We start from the raw sequence: 19,687 nt of genomic DNA, 5'->3' as shown, positions 1-19,687 counted from the left end.
GATGGAGGTTTTGATGGACAGTTATTTCACCCATTATATATATACAGCATGATGTATTTACCATGTATGATGTGTTTACCAAATATGAAATGCCCTGTACTACTATAGATTAAAAAATGTACTTAGAAAATGTATCATTAAATATGTATCAAGATCAAACCCCAGACTATAATTGTTAAAGCACAGCATGTCCATAGACCCGTTAAGATTTAATAACATAAACAAAGGAGAGCCCAAAGAGCCATGCTTTGTTTAGCAAACATAATATTTAAGAGTTACAATGTAAATGTTAAAAAGAGCCAAAAGCATCTGTAGTTATCAGCATCAGCACGCCACTTTTCAGTATTTAATTATTTGGGGGGTTTTAATTCTAATAAAAGTAACATTCTTCTTTAAGTTCTCTCAAAAATAAAATATTTATTTATTTTATTATTTCTTTACTTATTTAGTTTTATATTTATTTGAGTATTTTATTATTTACTTTCTCACACTTTATATGTGTGGAATACAGGCCTCCTGTCATCTGCAGAGAAGAGCAGAATACAATTGTCTTTACTATTTTATGGTTATCACTAACAAGGTGACTTTGCAGATTTATATTACTGCATTGCTTACCTGCCACAGACAGGCTTTTGTTTGTGTAGAGCCTTGTCAGGCTACATTTACTTTGTGAAAAATTCACAGTTCAAGATATCATGTGTGAAATGGAGATAAATCAGAGAGGAGTTTCTCTCCAGGATCAATGATGCTCATGTTCCACCTGCAAATTTGACCTCACTTTGACACGGCTCCTCCAAACTTCCCATTACTTATTGTTTATCACCTTCAAATTTGTGATAAGACTGCTGATGGACATCAGTCGCGGTTTCACACACTGAAACCCTCTGTCTGCACCGTAGAGTTATGGAACATGCTTAAATCAAGGTGGACTCAGATTCTCTACTAGTATGGTGATTCATATACACTGAACAGGTTATCAATAATCACTTCTTCGAGCAACAATGAAGGTGACCAGCTCAAGAAATGATCAATTTAAATTGATTGCATTCCAAATTGTAATTGTAGCTCATTTTAAACTGAAGGAGTGGGTGAGATGACTTGATAATTGGATTAAATGTTTTCATTGTGATGAGTCCAGTCAAAAAACTGGCTAAAAGGAAATGCTAAATTCACCCTGTAATAAAATCAATTATGTACTATATTATTAAAAGGGAGATAAAAGTCATAGAAGTGCAAAGGTCTTAAATCTTTTGCCAATTGCTCTCTTTTGGTCTGTGGTCTAGTGGTCATAATGCACTGAATGGCCCTAAAATAACTTTGAGCATGGTTCTTCCTTATGGAGATTCTTCTATAGAAAAGCTGAAAGCTGCACTCTTGCTCATTGTGTGCTTGTCACAATAGCTGGGCTATTGTACAAAAAAAAGGCTCGACTGGGAACCATAGCAGGAGACTCACGACAAAAATTCTTTCAGGCGCTCTTACCCTAGTGAAAGGAATATCATTACAGCCGCTTATTGCAAACTAGTACATTTGCAGGGATTAAACTTTCTGTTAAAAGTGTAAAGTCTTTTAATGACAACTAAACCTTAAGATCAGAGGATGTGGACTTCCAGAGGGAGAGAGACGAAAGTGAGTTCAGTGAGTAACATGATCATGTATAGACTGCGGGTATTAATGCCTCCTCACTTCTTCATTGCAAGTCTTGGACAAAGAGAGAAGCAAGACAAACATGGATTTCTCTTATTCCGCTCATTGTTTCAGAGGTTAGGACCCCCATGCATCCCAAATGGATATTTATGAAGATAACAGAAATATAAGTCACAGCCTATACCATAGTGGGTAAAAAAGTTTAAACTTGTTTGTTTCACAAACTAAAATATGTGAACTTTACACTTCTGAATGCAGATCTATGTTTAGGATTGTTCAATCACATGGTTTTTAAGTGACAGGAAACATATATTTTACATTAATTATATATTACTTAAATATAAACAAGGCTGTTAGATAAGTTTCTAAAGCACTTAGAAAATTTACAAACTTACTTCTTAAATGTACAATATATGATGGTGGCATTTGACCTTTGTCCAGCAAGAGACTTCCAACATAGAGAAGATTCACTGTCTTTAATACTGCTTTTCCAAACTATACATAATGACATATGAGTAAACTGGAACATAAATCCTATGGGTGATATACAACATATTTGGATTCAGTGTGCAGTACATAACAAACAGGTATTTATTTGCAGGAAGCAAAATAATTTTTGACCAGTGATTTGCACTTAACATGCCTCAACGAGTGACTCCAGGGCCATATAGGCCACACTACTATGGGGGTGCGGCTACACAGATGGGGCCTAGTTCAAGTCCCAGTGGTGCCAGCTCTAAGGTACAACTGACTGCACTCTCAGTTAATGAGAAAGATGACAGGTTTCTGCTGTTTCCTTTGACTTGAGGAATATGCCAGGGGGTCGGGGTACCTGCAGGGCATGTTAGCAGAATCAGGTTGTTAGTGCGTGGCCCAATTTTGCAACAGGAAGTGGGGCAAAGTAGCCCACAGATCTATTTATTTCAAGCTAAATCAGTGCCTTGAAGTTAATCCTGACTGCTGAATATGTAACAGAGCCGGGATAAATCTGCATATATTTTGGAAGCGCCTGTGGTTCAGTACCGCAACTCTGATGTTCAGAGGCTTTCTGAGGGACTCCTTCCCATTGCGAGACAATATTCAGAAATGATTACATCAACTATATATGAAAAAGAATGTAGCCTTACTGTTCACCCTACTAACGATCAGTTGAACAAAACATTACTTAACAGTCATTACTGTTTTGATGTTGATCTTTTATTTTCAGGGACAGCATGAACTTCAATGCTCTGGAAACAAGGCAAATATAAATAAATGGTTCTGAAGACTTAAATAAAATAGCTAAACTGATATTCTTTGTGATAGTATTTAACATAAAAGGATAAGAAACAGGCCCCAAGTCCTCCTAAATATGTGCACACAGCTGACAACTTATCACATGTGGCAGCTAAAGTTCCCAAGAGGAATTTTATTCCAGGGTCCTATTGCAGCAGTGTCCCCTTTCCAAGGGAGCAACAAAATTTTATCAACCCCTGAAGGCTGTCTTTTAAAGATAATCTTAAGTGGTAACCTTAAACCATTTTCTAGCCTTAATAATAAAAATAAAGGACCTGCTTTGCTGTATTTTGTTTCCCCTCACTTTCTTTTTTCACTCTCCACTTCTGGGCTCTATGTCCTTCTGATATGTGCAAATGAACAATCTGTCCCCTTTTTTTGTCAGCAGCAGTTAGTTGATTCTAGTGAAGTTACAGAGTATGCCATTTGTGCATCAACAAGTAGGGAGAAAGGAAGCAGAAGAAGGCCTCTAATAGTTTCTATGGATGCAAACTTCAGTCTCTTAACCTATTTATTTTGCAAGTCTTCACATAATTACAACATTTAATAACTAATATTTAAAACTATATGCCAAAAGTAACTTTAACTGAGGCCCGTCTACCTACAGGCTCTGGGTAATCTGTACCACGGATTCCACTTCCAGTGTTCCTTTATTAAGCGATTCTTTACTGCCATTTTCTTTATTGTAGTTAGCTACTTAGACCAGAATATAACAAACTACATACTACATGCTAAACACAGATTTTACACCCACTAAGAGATCCATCTTCCAGATTACAATGAGCAAGTAGCAAAAAAAAAAAAAAAAAAAAAAAAAGCAAGGTCTATTTGAGAGACTATAAAGTTTTTCTCTAGGTGTTATTGGAGTACTTAAAAACCACCAAAAAGGAGAAAATGCACAAGCCATCCACTATGGGACATGGGCAGCAACCCAGCCAGTGCTGGGATTGTACAAAAATCTCAGCTGTCGCACTTCTCACGAGTGATGGACTCGATGACACACAGCTGGAGCGAGCACGGAGGATTTTCTCACTTCATATGCTGCGCCTCTTGTCTCTCACTCTGTTGTTTTAATGTCACAGCAGCCACATGAGAAATGTCACAGCTGTGTCTTCATTGCCTCTCTAATAGATGCCATAGGCGATGATGTGCACTACCATCTCATGGTTTTTGGCCACGTGCTGCAGTGAACACAGAACACACTGTCTGGAACATCTCTAAACCAACTCATTTCATACATAACAGCCTTTCATTCTTATACTGTTCTAGCCATCAGTCAAATTCAATGAACTCAACAAATCAACAATTGAATATTCCATCATTACACATTCAGTTGTCATATAACCAATTGCAGTGACCAATGCAACATTTCCTTTAATAAAATCAGACAGTCAAATGAATGCCCATGTGCTTTTAGAGACTTCTGTGTGATGCATATTTATGCCAGTCTAATGCAGATTTATTCATCTGCATGCAGAGCCTTATGTGATTAGCATGAATTAACATGTCATTTAGCATTTTGAGCTGAAATGCCACTCTGTTGTGTAATCAAATTGTTTGGTTATGGTTATGAGCGTTTAATGGTGGTCTTGGTCACTGTGGCAAACTGAAAAGTACATTTCAAGATGCATAAGGTCTACAGAGAAGGTGATACTGATTTAGTCTATGACTGATTATTTTTTGTCAAGAAAACAATGCTATGCTTAAGGTTACAAGCAAGAATTTGTAAAGCAAATGTTTTTATCATATATAGCCATTGTTCTCTGGAAGGTCTCATTGTCCAAGTACAGTTAACATACACTATCGTGCACTAAAACATTAAACAATAAAAACATTAAAAACCTAAATAGTTGCTCTAGCATTTTTTTTTTTTTTCAAAATTTATCTACTGCAGCTGGTCAATTACCATGGACAATAAATTCAACATGTTTCAATGGAAAACATGTGGATTTGAAAACAAAGCTTTAGGGCAGCAATTTGTGACTATATAACATGAAAGTCTTATGAAGAGACAGTCATGAATGAATGTCTTACCAATGCTTATTTCAGGCATATGTAACTTTTAAACATTTGCGAAACAGTAAAAAGCAAGTCTAGTTACTTTTCCATAAAGTTTTACTTTTCCAGCCAGAACCCTATATCTCTCATATAATGGATTATACAGATATACATCTTAATTTACAATTAATTTATGAATTTATGAACACATTCTGCAAAAGCTCAAAAATATTTATTGACTGCATTAATAACCTCTACAATGTTTCCATCACAAGTGTGATGGAAGTCAAGTCAATAAGTGTTACTTTTATTCATACAGTTAGTGTAAAAAAATGTAAAAAAGAATTGTGTCTAACAAGTTCAACCATCCACCGTAGATTGGAAGACAGACATTAGGTTGTGAAACACTGGAATGTTCATTTTAAATGTTATTCTTTGAGTCATTAGTGGTTGAGTTTTTCCATTTAAAATGCTGCTTGTGAACGTTAATCGGAAACAGCTTGCCGACCCCACCCCACCTATTTCTGTTTACACAGCAGGGTCCCCAGTAATTTTACCACGGGACATCTTTAAAGCCAATCTTGTGTACAGAGTCTGCTCTACAGGGTGCTCTCCTGCTCCCTTCTTCACATTCGCTAAAGTGAATGGAGCAAGGGAGGCAGCAAACCCTTCAGTGCTTCATTTAACTCCAGACTCAGCCATGATTTAAAAGCTATCGGTTCATGTCAAATCTGAGAGCCTTTCACCAGCTAAAGGATTTAGGCTAGGGCTCAGACAGCAGGCGAGACCAAGAGAGAGGCAGAGAGAGAGATTGAAAGAAAGGGACAGAGGGAGAAAGAAAGAGAGGTTTAGAACTGCTTTTTCCACATTGACTGGTGTTCAAATGACACAGTGAAAGACTACTGAAATATCCAAAACAGCAGGACAAAAAATAAGCCTTTTATCAGATCATCATTATAATGGACTTTTGTGTCTATCATAAAACATAGAATGACATTAGGAAGGCAATAATTAATAGACCATGTATTTATTATAATTAGTAATTGTGATGCCTTCAGCCTCCAACCAGCCTCCAGTGAACTACATTCCCCAGAATCATCTTGTTCTTTCACGTTTCCCTGATTATTAGTTTCACCTGTGTCTAGTGTAGCTCATGTCTCTGTCTATAAATATCTTCCTGTTCCTGTTTGTCTTTGCTAAGTCTTGTTAAGACCTGTCTTGCATTTCTAAGCCATTTTCCCATTGTACTTACCTTTAGAACTCGTGTTCTGATCCATGCCTGTTCTCTCTGTTGTTGCCTTTTTGCCTGCCCATAGTCTTGTTTGTTTGCTCAGTCTATTGCCTGTTCTGTTGCCGATATTCACCTGGTTCTGACCTTGTGTTTGGACTCCCCTTTGTACTTATATTAAACTTATATTAAACCTACTGGGAGTTACCTGTGTGTGACTGCAAAGTCTGGTAGTAATGATGTTTCTGATCTGGTTTTGAATCAAAATTTCATTCATAATGGGAAAAGGTTAACTCTGCCATTCAATCCAAAAGAAAAGGCCAGTAACATCTAAAACAGTTAAAGAGTCTACCCCGGTGAGAGCAATCCTTATTTGCATGCCTTTTTCTTGCGGTTTGCATTTCTTGGAATTTGCTGCATAATGGCTATCTTCATAATCGCTGCTTCTGAAGTTCTAGGTAAAACCAGTCAGTTTTATGTTGAGTAGGACTGTAAATTGAGGGAGACATACTGTACTGGAGGGCCTCCTGGTATTGTATCCTGCTTAGGAGAATTATCTGCACAAAATTACAAAAAAAATCCCAGCAGGACCAGATCTGGATTACATCTCATTATTCTGATATTCTAAGTAATCCAGGCTTTCAGTCCCTCTGTATTTCTCTTATTTTCCTGTCTTTGTTGTAAGATGTTTGTCCCTGCCTTGTCATTATAGTGAATCAGAAGAGAGAGAGGGTCAGTGTTCCTTGATACTTCCTAAATGCTTCTACCCAAAGCCACCAGCGGTCACTTCTTTGAGAGAACGGATATAAACATTTTGGATGCCTTCTAGCACAGACAGGCCTGCCATACCAGCCCCAAATCTGTTCCTCTAGGTGATCAGACCCCAGCACTACATTAGGGCCGATCTCAATGGGAGAGCCAAGAATACACTCAAGCATATTTGGAAAAGAGCTAAACCGAGATTCATAGGAGGAAAATACAGAAATGTCAGCCACTGAAATAAGTTAAGATCCTGAAATGCCCATTAGTAAAGCTCTGTTTTGGGAGTGCATAGCAGACTTTAAAACTCTTAAAAAGTGTTATAGAACTCTTCAAGTGCTACAAAGGTTACATCATTTCTGACCTCAGGTATTCCAATTCTGGCCTCAGAAAGCACAGCACCTAGACAAGGTTTATTAGTAACAATAGGAGCCACAAAGTTACCCCTAAGAACATCCCAGTTGCGCATTTCTGTGCCACTGGTACTCTGCATGCATGCATTCTTTATGTTGTACTTGTAACTTTTAACTGAATGCATGGGTCAGTAATGTAAGTTTAGCAGGACATTGTCAATGTCTCCACCTCTCACATTCAGTGCAGCGTACATGCAAATCTGCTCCATCTCAGCGGGGAGAGTGCAGACCCAGCCCAGACCTCACAGACCTCAAAATATTGGACTCTGGGGAGACCAGTAAGGGACTTCAAACACAGATGGAGCTGACACATGGTTCTTTGAGGATTATTGTAGCTCTTGACATTCTCTGAGTGAGAAATGGAAAGACCATGAGAGAGTGTGAAAGAAAAAGAAGAAGAAGAGAGAGAGATTGAATATGTATGGGGACTAATTCCTTTGAAGAACAATGTTGGCAAGCATCAAAAGCCACTGTATCTGCTGCTGTTGACTGAGGTTAACTCAGCTGTCTGAATGATTCTCCCAATCTGCATTCAGTTAAAGCAATCTGAAGACATTCAACAATGTTTATACTCTGGGGGGTTTTTGAGGAGGGGGGGAGGTGCACTGTAGCATTCCTTCAGTCTAGTCTCAAGAGAAAAACATGCAAATTGTGTGACATTGTGAAATGCGAAAATTAGATGATGTTACCTGCTTGTACTATATACCCAGGCTCTCTGAATACAGCGTGGCCCACGCCTTTGCGCCGAGAATATTAAACTCCATCTGCTATTAGCATAGCTGGAGGAGTCTGACAGCTGCAGATAGATGTACTGTAGCAGTGGGAGGGATGCACTGTGGACCAATAAATCCATTCTGATACTGAAGGGAGGCATTTCAAAATATGTCGCACTAGCAACATCGTGAGAATAATTGTTAAACATCAAGATGGTTATACTACATGAAGGTTATACTACATGCTTACACTATAGTTAGTACACATTCATGCAACGTTGGCAATGCACCCCCTAGTGGAATTATTTTAAAAATGTGACAAAGTATAGTACAGTATAGCATGGTACAGTCCATTCAGGGCATTGTTTTAAGCAATTCTATTTGCCACTACAGGATTTGGTCTGTGCGTTATATGAATAGGCATAAAATATCACAGGTAATTAAAATTCAGGGGCATGACAAGGAAACCAAAGAGCCAAGCATCTGTGTTCAAGCAAAGTCTAGTGCATATCTCACATTTATAGAGAGAGACCTACTCAAACTTTAAACATGAAAGGTGATTTGGTAGGGGAGTCAGACCTGCCTTGCTCAGGGTCATTCTTAACCTGTTCTTCTGTGGAAGTCTGGCCTTTCTCAGAGCCTAGGATAAAGCGACACATTGGGACAGAGAGCACTGATCCTTCACACCACCCTGCAGTGCCCTGTAGGCGAGTGGGAGGAGATTAGAGGGAGAAGTACTCCAGTCCCTCCTGCCCTGAGGAGGTGCAAAGGAGTCAGCATGGAATATGATAGTGTCCGCAGCTTCCCAAAGAGAGCATGTCGCAGAACCACACACATCATATTGGCTGCTCTGGATGGATGCTATCTAGAGGGAAACTGCTTTACAGTTTGGTTTTTTTAGTATTTTGGGTTATCTGTCAGATTGTGGAGAAATCAATCAGACTGTGGCGACAGTATATGGGCATCAAACCCTATTTCATTTAGCATGCTCCATAAATGACAACCTACCTCAGCACAACCTTCCTGTGTCATTTTATCCTAAGACAAGAACCTTTGTAGATGCCTCTCAGTAACCAGAGCCTGTTTAATGAATCCTAAAAGCCCATATCCAGAATTATGGGACGATGGCTACCCACCAAACCATGCACCATTAGTCTTGATGTGCAGCTGATAGTATCACTTGGACTCAGCACCAAAATGAACATCAGTGCTGCCTATTATGCGAGATTAATCATATATAAAGTGTCATATGAGGACTCATATAACCTTATCTCTGTAAAAGGACACAAAATGTGGTGCACTACTATCCCACAAACATTTTGTTCTTTTTAAGACTTTACCGTAGCCAGTCCCATTTCACTTTAGTCTACTCCAGAGGCTAATTACACTGGGTTGTAACTGTGGAGCTCATAAAGACTGGGCTAAACATACAGACGGAGGGAAAATATGGAAGCAGTAGACTACTAAGGCAGTATTACTACAGATACCCAATATGTATAAAGCAGCAAAGGGAACAAGATCCATTCACCATTTTGAACATTTCTGGTATGGTGTCACTTCATTTTCTTGCATTAGTAATAAATCCTACCCTAAGAATTTGGAATAACTACAAAATAACTTATGGTCCTCAAATACCCTAAATCTAAAATCTAAAATATGAAAAATCATAATTTAATAATGATTGATGTTCTTCATTATTTTAAAAATCCGTTTTGCTCAGTGTAGGCTGTACTGCATGTTTAAAGTTTTAGAAACAAAGTCAGTCTGCAGGTTCACCTTCTCTTGCACAGCTTCTGAGAACAGCTGCTTCACTAGAATCTTGTGTCTCTCTTTGTGGATATTTACTGATTTAGATGAGCAAGCACAGCAGGGAACAGTAAGCTGTTGTAATGGAATCCAATCAATTCCACCATCTATAACTCCACACAAACTGCGCAATGGGGCTTGTGGTTGTTTTTCTATTTAGCATGGATCCGTGGATAATAGACAAATTCTTTGCTACTTTATGCAGTAACCCACATTTTCAGTGAAGATCCACAGCTGTGAGGCGAGGTTTTGCACAAGCAACAAGCATGTGTAATGCGCCCGCTTTAAAACTGTAGTTGTGAGCAGATGGGGTAAAAGAGAAAGCAGGAGGTGTTGTGAGCAGGGGAAAGATTGAAGCCCAGAATGGGGTAGAAGGGTAAAGATAAGAGTGGAGTAATTGGCTAAATTGGGGATGAAGGAGAGAGCGTTGTTGTTAGTGTCTGCTTTAATGAAGGCTGAGAGTTAGATTAATGAGAGTGTACCCGAGCATCAGACAGTCCTTCCCAAACAGACAGATTAAATTAATAAATAACCCTGACAACATTGACCTAATGAATACAAACCACGCATGACAATGAGAATGAGGAGTTTGAATCAAAGTGAATCAAACTTACTAACAAAAGAGACTTAACAAAAACACTTAAACAAACAAACAAACAAACAAACAAGCAGGCAAGCAAACAAAAGAGACTTTTAAAAAATGCATCCACTCTGCTTGTGGTAGAATGAGCAGGGTTTGATCTGAGGGGAGATACAGGGGGGTACCATTCCTCCGGTAAAAAAGAGACAAAAACCATCTCCTTTGTAAAACTGATCAAATTTCTTATATCACTTTAGATATTTTCAATATTTTAATACAATATAAATATAAATTAGTTTTTCAAACCAAAAGGCAAATGAAACTGGTATGAATTCAAACAGTAGAGGGTGATCTGGCCACTTCCCTCCTCTACAGATTTGGTTCACCACATGTATATACCATAGTTCAGATACAGACTTGCGTGAGCTCTATTATTTAAACCCATGGTCCTCCCTTTTATCATAATTACACTGCTACTGTCAAAGCCCCAGTCATAATTTGCAAGAATGCAGGAAGTATTTTCATTACTATAGCATCCCTGATGACAGCCAACAACTCCTCCTCACAGATTTCTTTCTTCTTGCAGTCTCCATATGAGCTTTAACTCCAGAGAATAATATCAGTTTTATGAAGAAGAACATGATGATGGTGACGAGACAGAGTCATCCCGGGTGTTCCTGGAGACTCTCCAATGGATATGGCCAAAGTTATGCCATTGCTTTTGCATCAGTGAACTCAAGCCCGTCATTCATTGTGCTGTACAAGGCATGGAATTGCAAGGAAATATGCACCAGGAGCAGAGTCGACTCCATCTTGTTTCATTTAATTTGATTTCAGTGTATGCGTTAAGATGAAATTCATCTCTTAACACAAACTGATTTCATTCAGATCGGTTGACATTGTTAGGAAAGTTAATGAAACAAAATCCACATTATTCTTTATGGGAATTAGAGAGGTATGGCCATGACTCAAGTAGATTATACATAGAGTAATACATATGATTGACAATAACCAACCTTTGAACCTGCTGGACATGTAGTTGCATCTCCATTGACCATCTCCCAAAGTCTCAGAACTAGACGATGCATTAACCAAAAAGCATTACAGAAAGTATTAACCTAAAGTTGAAAGACTGAAACAAGATTTGTTTTACCAATTTGAATAATTCACTTAATGTTTATTTGGGACCACTGAAATCACAAAAAGTAAGTATATAAGTAAATTTTAAAAATAAACAAATAATTTTAAAATACTTTTAATTTAGATATGCCATTTTACTGTCAGGCTTACAATTAGTGCCCAAAAAGAGAAGGAAAAAGCAGTTTTGCATAACTTGTTTCACAATTGCTTTCACCATATCTCAAGGATCGTGTGTGGGGTCAAGGTGACTTCACTTTTAAAGGAGATCTATAGCCCTCTGCTTCTCAATTCCCCACTGCTAGGCCATAAATCAAGCTCCTAATGGGCTATCTCCTGAATGGGCTTTTTACTGCATGACCCTGTATAAACCAGCCTCATGCTGATAGAAAAGGGATTAGCATCTACCACGAGGTGCCACCTTGCACACCGGTATTGTGTTACACGTGGGTGGCTAATTTAGCTGAAATATTACAAATTACTCCTTCTTGCTCAGTCAGCGGGGCTGTGATGTGTCACGCATGGCGAAGCCTTAAAAGACAATCATATGTCCACATTTACATTGCTTCTCAAGTGCTGATATATGCCTAGTTTTCAGAACAGGTTGTTTATCAGAGTGTTTGCTGTCCGGCATCCAGCAGGTCAGGTTCCGCAATGTGATGATGATCATAAGTCAAAGCCCCTGGCAATAAAAATGTGAGATATGAGAGAGGAGAGGAGATGATTGACTCCCTGGACATTAGAATTCAGAGGTAATAGAAAAGATGAAAAGGCCTTGGCCCCTTGCACACAGGGATTTACAATAATAGGCATTCACTGCACTTGGACAGTAAAATAGAGGATGTCTATCAGTCAGTGATGGAAGAAGTACATAAAGCCTTAACTTTGGGAGATGTATAAATAACCCAGTGTAGTGTTGCTCTGTTACACATGAAATTACAGGCTCCAGAATTCCGCTTTAGTTAAAATATTCAAGATACAACATAAGAAAATATACTGAAGCATAAAAAGTAAATTAAATATTATATCAAAATCTTATAGCATATAAATACAAATCTTTTTAGTTTGAGGATGAATGTTACAGGAATTTGAACGGGTTGGGTTAGTATCAGTCTTTAAATCAGTTTTCCTGTCCAAAATAATCCCAAACTTTGACACTGTGACAAACTATGATACTATGACAGAGCTATGTTTTGGGGTTTTTTTATCTCCAAAAAATGTCTTGAGGGTTGGAGCAATTAAATTCAGAATTTCCAAACATCCTAAGGTCTTATGAGAAAACCATACAAAATGGAGCGTCAGGATTGTCCTAGGGCATCCCCGACATTCTACAGTTTTAGGAACCTTTTTGTTTCATTTCTCAAGTAGTCATTTTAAAATAAACTTATAGGCAAAAGTTAAGGCATCCTTCTGTAACTGACGACCAAGATATGCCAACACAGTCGTGTGAGTATTGTGATTATACATGGGGACAAGTGCTAGAAACGGCAGTGCTGTGGTGTCTGGAGAAGGACAGTCCACTAATGTAGATCAATAAGAAGAGTGTAGGACATTTATTCTTTCATCCTCTACATCAAATGGAAGGACATCCTAGGTTATTGAGTCTTTAAATCTCTTTGGCAAAGCTAGTGCTGAGTAGGGAGAGTTTAAGAGTGAGGTCATTCAGTAGCTAAGTGAGCAAAAGTCCAGACATAGGAAATGGCTCTTCCTCAGAACACTCTCTTTCTAATCAGGCAGGCTCATAATCAGCTCGCCACTGATTATGAAGCTGCCAAAGCGAGGCAGAAAAATGATGAGAAGGTGTCCTATGATTGTCTCTTAGTTTACTGAATGAGACCACAGAAACACCAAGAGAGAAAGCATGAATACTTAACTGCTGTAGTCTACTATTTTAGCTTATTAGGTATAATTATTTTGGTAATCGATTTTCCATGTGTTCTGGCCGTGATGATACTGTACACTGTAGTTGCATCTTTAGTCACAACTCTGAGTGCATCATAAGGCTGGAATGAAAATTAATGCTTAGAGCAAATAATACACATAAGGATGCTCAAAACAAGATATTAAAGAGTTCTTTTCATTGCAAATTTACTAAACACCTCATCATGTTTATTAATGGTTTTGCACTTAGACCCCACTGTTCTGGAAATATTTGTATCAGACTTGGTTTAAAATTAACCTAAAAAACAAGCGCTATTCAAACAACTAACCATGTTACTTACTTAGCTGATGAGAAACTGCTTCTCTCAAATTAAATATTCAATAAATCACATTCCAAGTAAAGATAAATCACCTAACTTGGTAAATACCTTATAAATTACACATATTGGGTAAACTACCAAACGTTATTTATGCAACTAGATGTGATAAATCAAGTAGAGGCCAGAGCCAGATATATCCATAGCTCAACATTCACTGTACATCTTATGCCAGCAAGGGGCAGTGTTTTTCTTAAGGGGACTTTAATGAGCCTGTCCTGTGGTTAAATATATCTGCCTGCAGGTGAATATAACTCCCTGTAGATGTCCCCATGGGAAGTGAAGTCATCCTTTCATGAGCAGAAACACGTTTTCTGATTTACTGAAATCAGGGTAACATGAGACTCCGAACATTTTCATCTTATCACAGCACAAATATTTAAAAACTCTAACAAATGGAACTCACTAGTTTGCCAAATGCAAAAAAACTGAGCGAGGGCACTGCAAGACAAAGTCTTGGTAACCAAAATATTACCTGAGCTCTTTGATTTTGTATAAAAGTGCACTACCTGTTTAAATCCCTTCTGGTTTTTGATGTTAGTTGGTTGGTTGATTTGTTTGTTTGTCTGGTTTGGTTGGAGAATGGGGAGCAATCGCCACCTCCTTCCATTACTGTGCATGTATCACAGCTTATCATTTCATCTGCAGTCAGAAGTTGGGGGGGGGGGGGTCCTCCAGAAAGACGTATCTCTTTTGTAAGATCCCACCCACTGCTACACAGCCTCCAGTCATATAAGAAATTACTGGAGAGAGGAAGGACCTGTTGACTGAAACTGCATGCTCCCAGGAGCCTCCAGATGAATTACTATCTACAATTCACATCAACTCCACGGATACGCTAGGCTTGGATAACGGCAAGGTCTATTGCAAGGTAAGGCAGCACCTTTGAATTCTTTTCATTTTTGTAAAATGATTTAAGAGTCTTATTTTAAAAAGGTGCAATGTTTCTCTGCCTGTGCCACAGACCCATGGCTACTGAGCCATCACAAGGCCTTGTGGAACAAGGGTCCTACCCACAGCGTTTAGCATTCGGCTTGTCTTTGGGCTACCAGCGCTCCCTGTTTGAAGATGCCCTAAGCCTACCTCTGCACTTCAAGCAGCCTTATCTGGAGCCGGCCTGCGGTCACAGCTATGGAGGGCATCTATCATGCCTGCCTTTCCCTGAACACCTGGCCACATACAACTGTTCCTTTGAGCCAGCGTTCATTCGCAAGCGCAACGAACGAGAGAGGCAGAGGGTCCGGTGCGTGAATGAGGGTTACACAAGACTCCGGGAACATCTGCCCCAGGGGTGCGAGGACAAGAGACTAAGCAAGGTAGAGACACTACGTGCAGCCATCAGCTACATTAAACACCTGCAGAACCTGCTGGAGTTCCGGCTGCCTGACACCATGGTATCCACATCTCCCGGGAGGGACAGAAGAATTGAAGATAGCACAGGGCTCTCTGAGTGCAACAGTGACGGGGAGTCCAAACACAGTCTGAGTGACAATGGGGATCCATGCTACTGAACAGACTTTACCACACAGAGGGTTCATGTGAGGGCATATCAACAGGGTCATTCTAATTCATGCAGTCCATAATGATTTGGATTATTTTATTAATAATTACACAGAGGGTATCAGCTGATCCCTGAATTGAGATCAGACGAAAAATGCATAAAATGTCTTTTTTTTAAAAATGTATTTTTCAGTGTAGGATAAAGTTCATTCTGTTATTGCAAAATCAATCTTTATGGTTTCAACAATGGAGGTGCAAGAAAGAAAGAAAAAAACTAAATAAATATATATATATATATATATATATATATATATATATATATATATATATATATATATATATATAGTCTCACCTTTGCAATAGTGGTGTGTGGGTAAAATTTGGGAAGACAGGCTAGCAAAATAAACATAAACAGGATATGCATCATCTTTCATGAGTCACTAAAATAATTGATTATTTTTTTATAAACACATTCCAAAGGCATGCATAATGCAGTGGAATTAATTCAAATAAGTGTTGTGATTTAAGGTAGGCCTGCTATAATCTCAGGTTAAACCAGACGGGCAAGCTATGCTACCCATGACACTGCAAGTCTCTTTCCATTACCCAAATCTCTAAACAGAACTTGGATAAGATTTTACCTAGACTGCTTAGCAAGACCCCTGATAATCATCCTGGTGTCTTCCCTTTCCTGAGAAAGTGATGGCTGATGAAACACTGTAAAATGAGTCTGTTCCTGGTGGGAAAGGGTCATTGGGCACTGATTGTTCTTTATGCCTTGATCTTAGTGAGCTCTTAGCTGGAACCCTTTTCAAACAAGATTAAATTACTGAGACCATTGATAATTATGACTGACATCTGTAATTACTAACATTGACATTCCCATCATATTTTATTTTATTCTTCAGACTTAATATTTGCAGAGGAAAGTATAAATATACTGAGGAATATACTTGTAGAAATATACTTGTAGATTAGTACAGTAGTCATTAAAAAATTTGGTCATTTGGAATAAATCATGTGGGAAAAAACAAGACGTTTCTCAATTTTCCCAGCTGCTCTAATTATAGACAAGGTCATGTTCTGCCACTAAATGGGAAGTCACATCTTTTCTGTGTGAATCCATCAATCAGGTCAGTGTACCGAATAGGTGCTCCCAACGACTAAACCAGTCGTGAACACTGGGAACCAACCTGAGATCTTCGTTCACAGATTTCTTACACATCAGTCCCATGCATACCAGGTCTGGAAACTATGAACTATATTACTGTTATCTTCAAATAATGCATGTAAATATGAAGCATGATGCAATAAGACAAGCCTCACTGGGAAAACAGAGGTGTGGAAGTGTAACAGCAGCTCTGCCAGTATATCATTTATAACTGTTAGATTCCTTTGGTAACATGGCAGTAGCCACAAAGTCAGAAACAGCCTCTGACATCACCTCATCAATGCAATAAGGAAAAGAACTTGACTATGACTCTACACACCAATATCATTCTTAGCTTAATGATATGGGCCGATTAAAATTAAAACACATTTTATTTTCTCTGTATGTGGTTCCCAGGAAAAAATGATTTGATCTCTAGAATAGACTATTACATTATTGGAAGCAGATTCTCTCTGATCTAGGTCATTTAACTTGATCTCAACTTGATCTAATGTAACTGATGTAGTAGATCAATCTCAAAGTATATACAATGGAATACACTTTACCCTCACTCAGATGAGGAAACCTAAACAATGAGCTCTTTTAAGTTTACCTAAATCATTAGTGAGTGTTTGGGTGTGTTTTATTAAAATCAAATCCAACTGTTTTCCAAGTTAAGTAAAATCAAGTAAAATGTATATTTACAGGTTATATGACATTGTTGATTTTATTCAATAAATATCAAAGTTTAAGCTTAAATTGTTATGGTAAGGTTACATTGTTAATTTAAAGGGAGGCAAACATAAGGATAAATGCACTAGAAGTTTGAAAGGTCCCTGCTTGGTAACATGAAGTATTCTCTGACAGCAAAATCACTCAAAAGAGCAAAAGTGTAAAGCAATAATAACCATCACAGAATATCCTACCACCACAGAACATTACCCAAACCAATACCCATCCTCAGATATTGTTATCTTAAATATCAGTGTGGTATAAGGGCAACCATCAGTGTGTTTCTAAGTGCAAAATGTTGATTAAAAGTAAGATTTGGCAGCACAAGAAAAACTTATCGCATTGCCCATCTTATGTTTGGTTCCCTGAAAGTGCTCTTCAAAGAATGTCTACAACCATTTTAATGGCTTTTATTAAGCAGGCATCTCTCCTGTTGACAGGAAGTGGGAGAATAGCCTAAATCAAGGGAAAAAAAAAAAAAAAAAGCCCCCCAGCACAGCCTAAATCTATTCCCTGTTTATCCTTCACGCTTTGGCAGACCTGCATGGAAGTGGTTTGCATTTCCTATTGCCAATCAAACGGCCAATCCGCCAAACACCCAAGCGGACTGGGGTTCATCGGAGGAGTGGGGGCATGCCAGCAGAGCACAGAGTCAGCGAACCATTGAAGGACGAAAGAATGATTTTCACTGTCACGGAGGCCTGACAGGCCCAACAAAAGGTGTTTACTGCGTTGATGTGAATAAGAGCCAGTAATTAACACAGTTGCTGGTACCCTGGCCTTGATGCTTCAGTGCATACTGCAGGAGAGGCCTGCTGGGAGCTAGGAGCATTAAAGCTTGCATTAACGTCGATGCGCTGCTTTCTGAGATCTTTATCGGCCTCTGAATTCCTCAGTAGCAGATCTATAACTGCGGTTTCTTTTACTGCCACGTACATCCGTGGGAGACCATGTGTGCATGAGCACGACAAGGTGAAATGCGTTTCACATAAAGACATCAACAAGTAATCATCAGCATCTGTGGTGTGATCTTTGCTTTGGAAAGTTCATTCATGCGGCGAAAGGTAATAAGCGGAAGGCAATGTCAGTTCAATCATACAAATCAAACGTCTGATAAAAAGCTAAGAGTAAACAGCGATTGTGTAAATCACTGGAGTCAAGGCAGAAAAACAATTACAAAAAATAAAAACAACAAATGAAAATGTATTCACTGTCTAAATTAAATCAAGTGTAATTTACAACTTCCAAATATGATTAGAAGAAATAATTATGTACCTCATTTGTAATCAGATGGGTTGTAATCATTTATGCAAATATCTGTAGTATATCAATAAACAATGAGCTTGTGCTTAGTAAAACAATTTAGCACCAAAGCACTGTTAGCACAACAGGCCTCCTCACAGTTCTATTTGAAGTCTAGGTTTGGCTCAGATACTTCCAAGTACTCTCAGTCATCAATCCTAAACTTCATGACACATCAGCACTGATATATTATTTTTATAATAAAGTGCTTGTTAAAGGACTTGACCTCAACCCACAATTAAAAGACTTTGAATTAAAAGACTTTGTGAAAGAATGTCACTGTGGTCCACAAGTAAAGGACATTTAAATCACAAAATTTCAATATCTGCCCCAAAACCAAAGGGGATGCTGATTCTTTCTTGACGGGCATTTCAAAGTGCAGAGGAATATTTCACACCTCCAGGGCAAAACTTCTAGATGCCACCTCCATTTTATCAAAACCAGAATGAACCACCTGCAGATCAAGGTGTACATCCTCATACTATAAAGAAAATTAAAAGTTTATTCGTGTCTCTTTGCACCTTAAATAAGTGAGACATAACTGACCACCTGTTACAGTAGAGATCCCAGGCTTCAGCCTGTAATCTCCTGTGTCCTGGCTGAAGCACCAAGCTGCGATTTGTCACTGTAAGATGTGACTGAGCTCAAGCAGCTTGTAACCACATGCTGCAGAGTGAAGTCATGTTTAGTCTCAGTGTCTTTGCAAGAATGGCAGTGTCACAGGGCATCACTGCCCTAAATGTGTTTACACTTCTGATAGGGGAAGTGTCTGCACTAGAAGTAATGTGAAGATAGTTATCAAGAGCACTGAGATCAATGAGGGACCACCAGGGTTGGAACTGTAACATGTTGTGACACGCTCTTCCTCTGTTTGCAAGCATGAGGCAATTCAGGTGCAGTCTAGAGCACTGTTCCCAGTATCACTGGGGAGGCAGGACCCACTCACAGTCCTAAGCAGCCCATACAGACCCCATACATATTTCTGCATTTTCTCTGCTCACTCTCTGTCTCACCCTTCAGCTCATGAAGGGCCTGGTAATAATCAGGTGAGCTGAACCAGATACGTCAAACTAGGGAGATCGCAAACATGTGCAACACCTCTCGTGTAAGACTTTACCTTTTAAACTGAGAGAGGACATAAGAGTGTATCTTTGAAACTGGTTCCTACATTAAAAGGGCATACAGGCAA

At 38.7% G+C, this 19,687-nt stretch overlaps 1 protein-coding gene across 1 annotated transcript; it reads left to right on the top strand.

The window, feature by feature from the left end:
* The first annotated feature begins 14,782 nt into the window (after positions 1 to 14,782).
* Positions 14,783 to 15,325, top strand: LOC113573549 (achaete-scute homolog 4). Its single transcript, XM_027003881.2, has one exon. It carries the CDS (start codon positions 14,783 to 14,785, stop codon positions 15,323 to 15,325), a length of 543 nt encoding a protein of 180 aa, XP_026859682.1.
* The last annotated feature ends 4,362 nt before the right edge of the window (positions 15,326 to 19,687 follow it).

The sequence above is a fragment of the Electrophorus electricus genome, chromosome 11, assembly GCF_041902795.1.
Source record: "Electrophorus electricus isolate QZ-2024a chromosome 11, ASM4190279v1, whole genome shotgun sequence".
NCBI classification, from domain to species: Eukaryota; Metazoa; Chordata; class Actinopteri; order Gymnotiformes; family Gymnotidae; genus Electrophorus; species Electrophorus electricus.
The sequence above is the reverse complement of the archived record's forward strand: the minus strand, read 5'-3'. Positions and strand labels throughout refer to the sequence as shown.

Excerpts from the sequence above, each read along its gene's own strand:
- LOC113573549 (XM_027003881.2), top strand. The coding sequence starts at position 14,783 with ATGGCTACTGAGCCATCACAAGGCCTTGTGGAACAAGGGTCCTACCCA.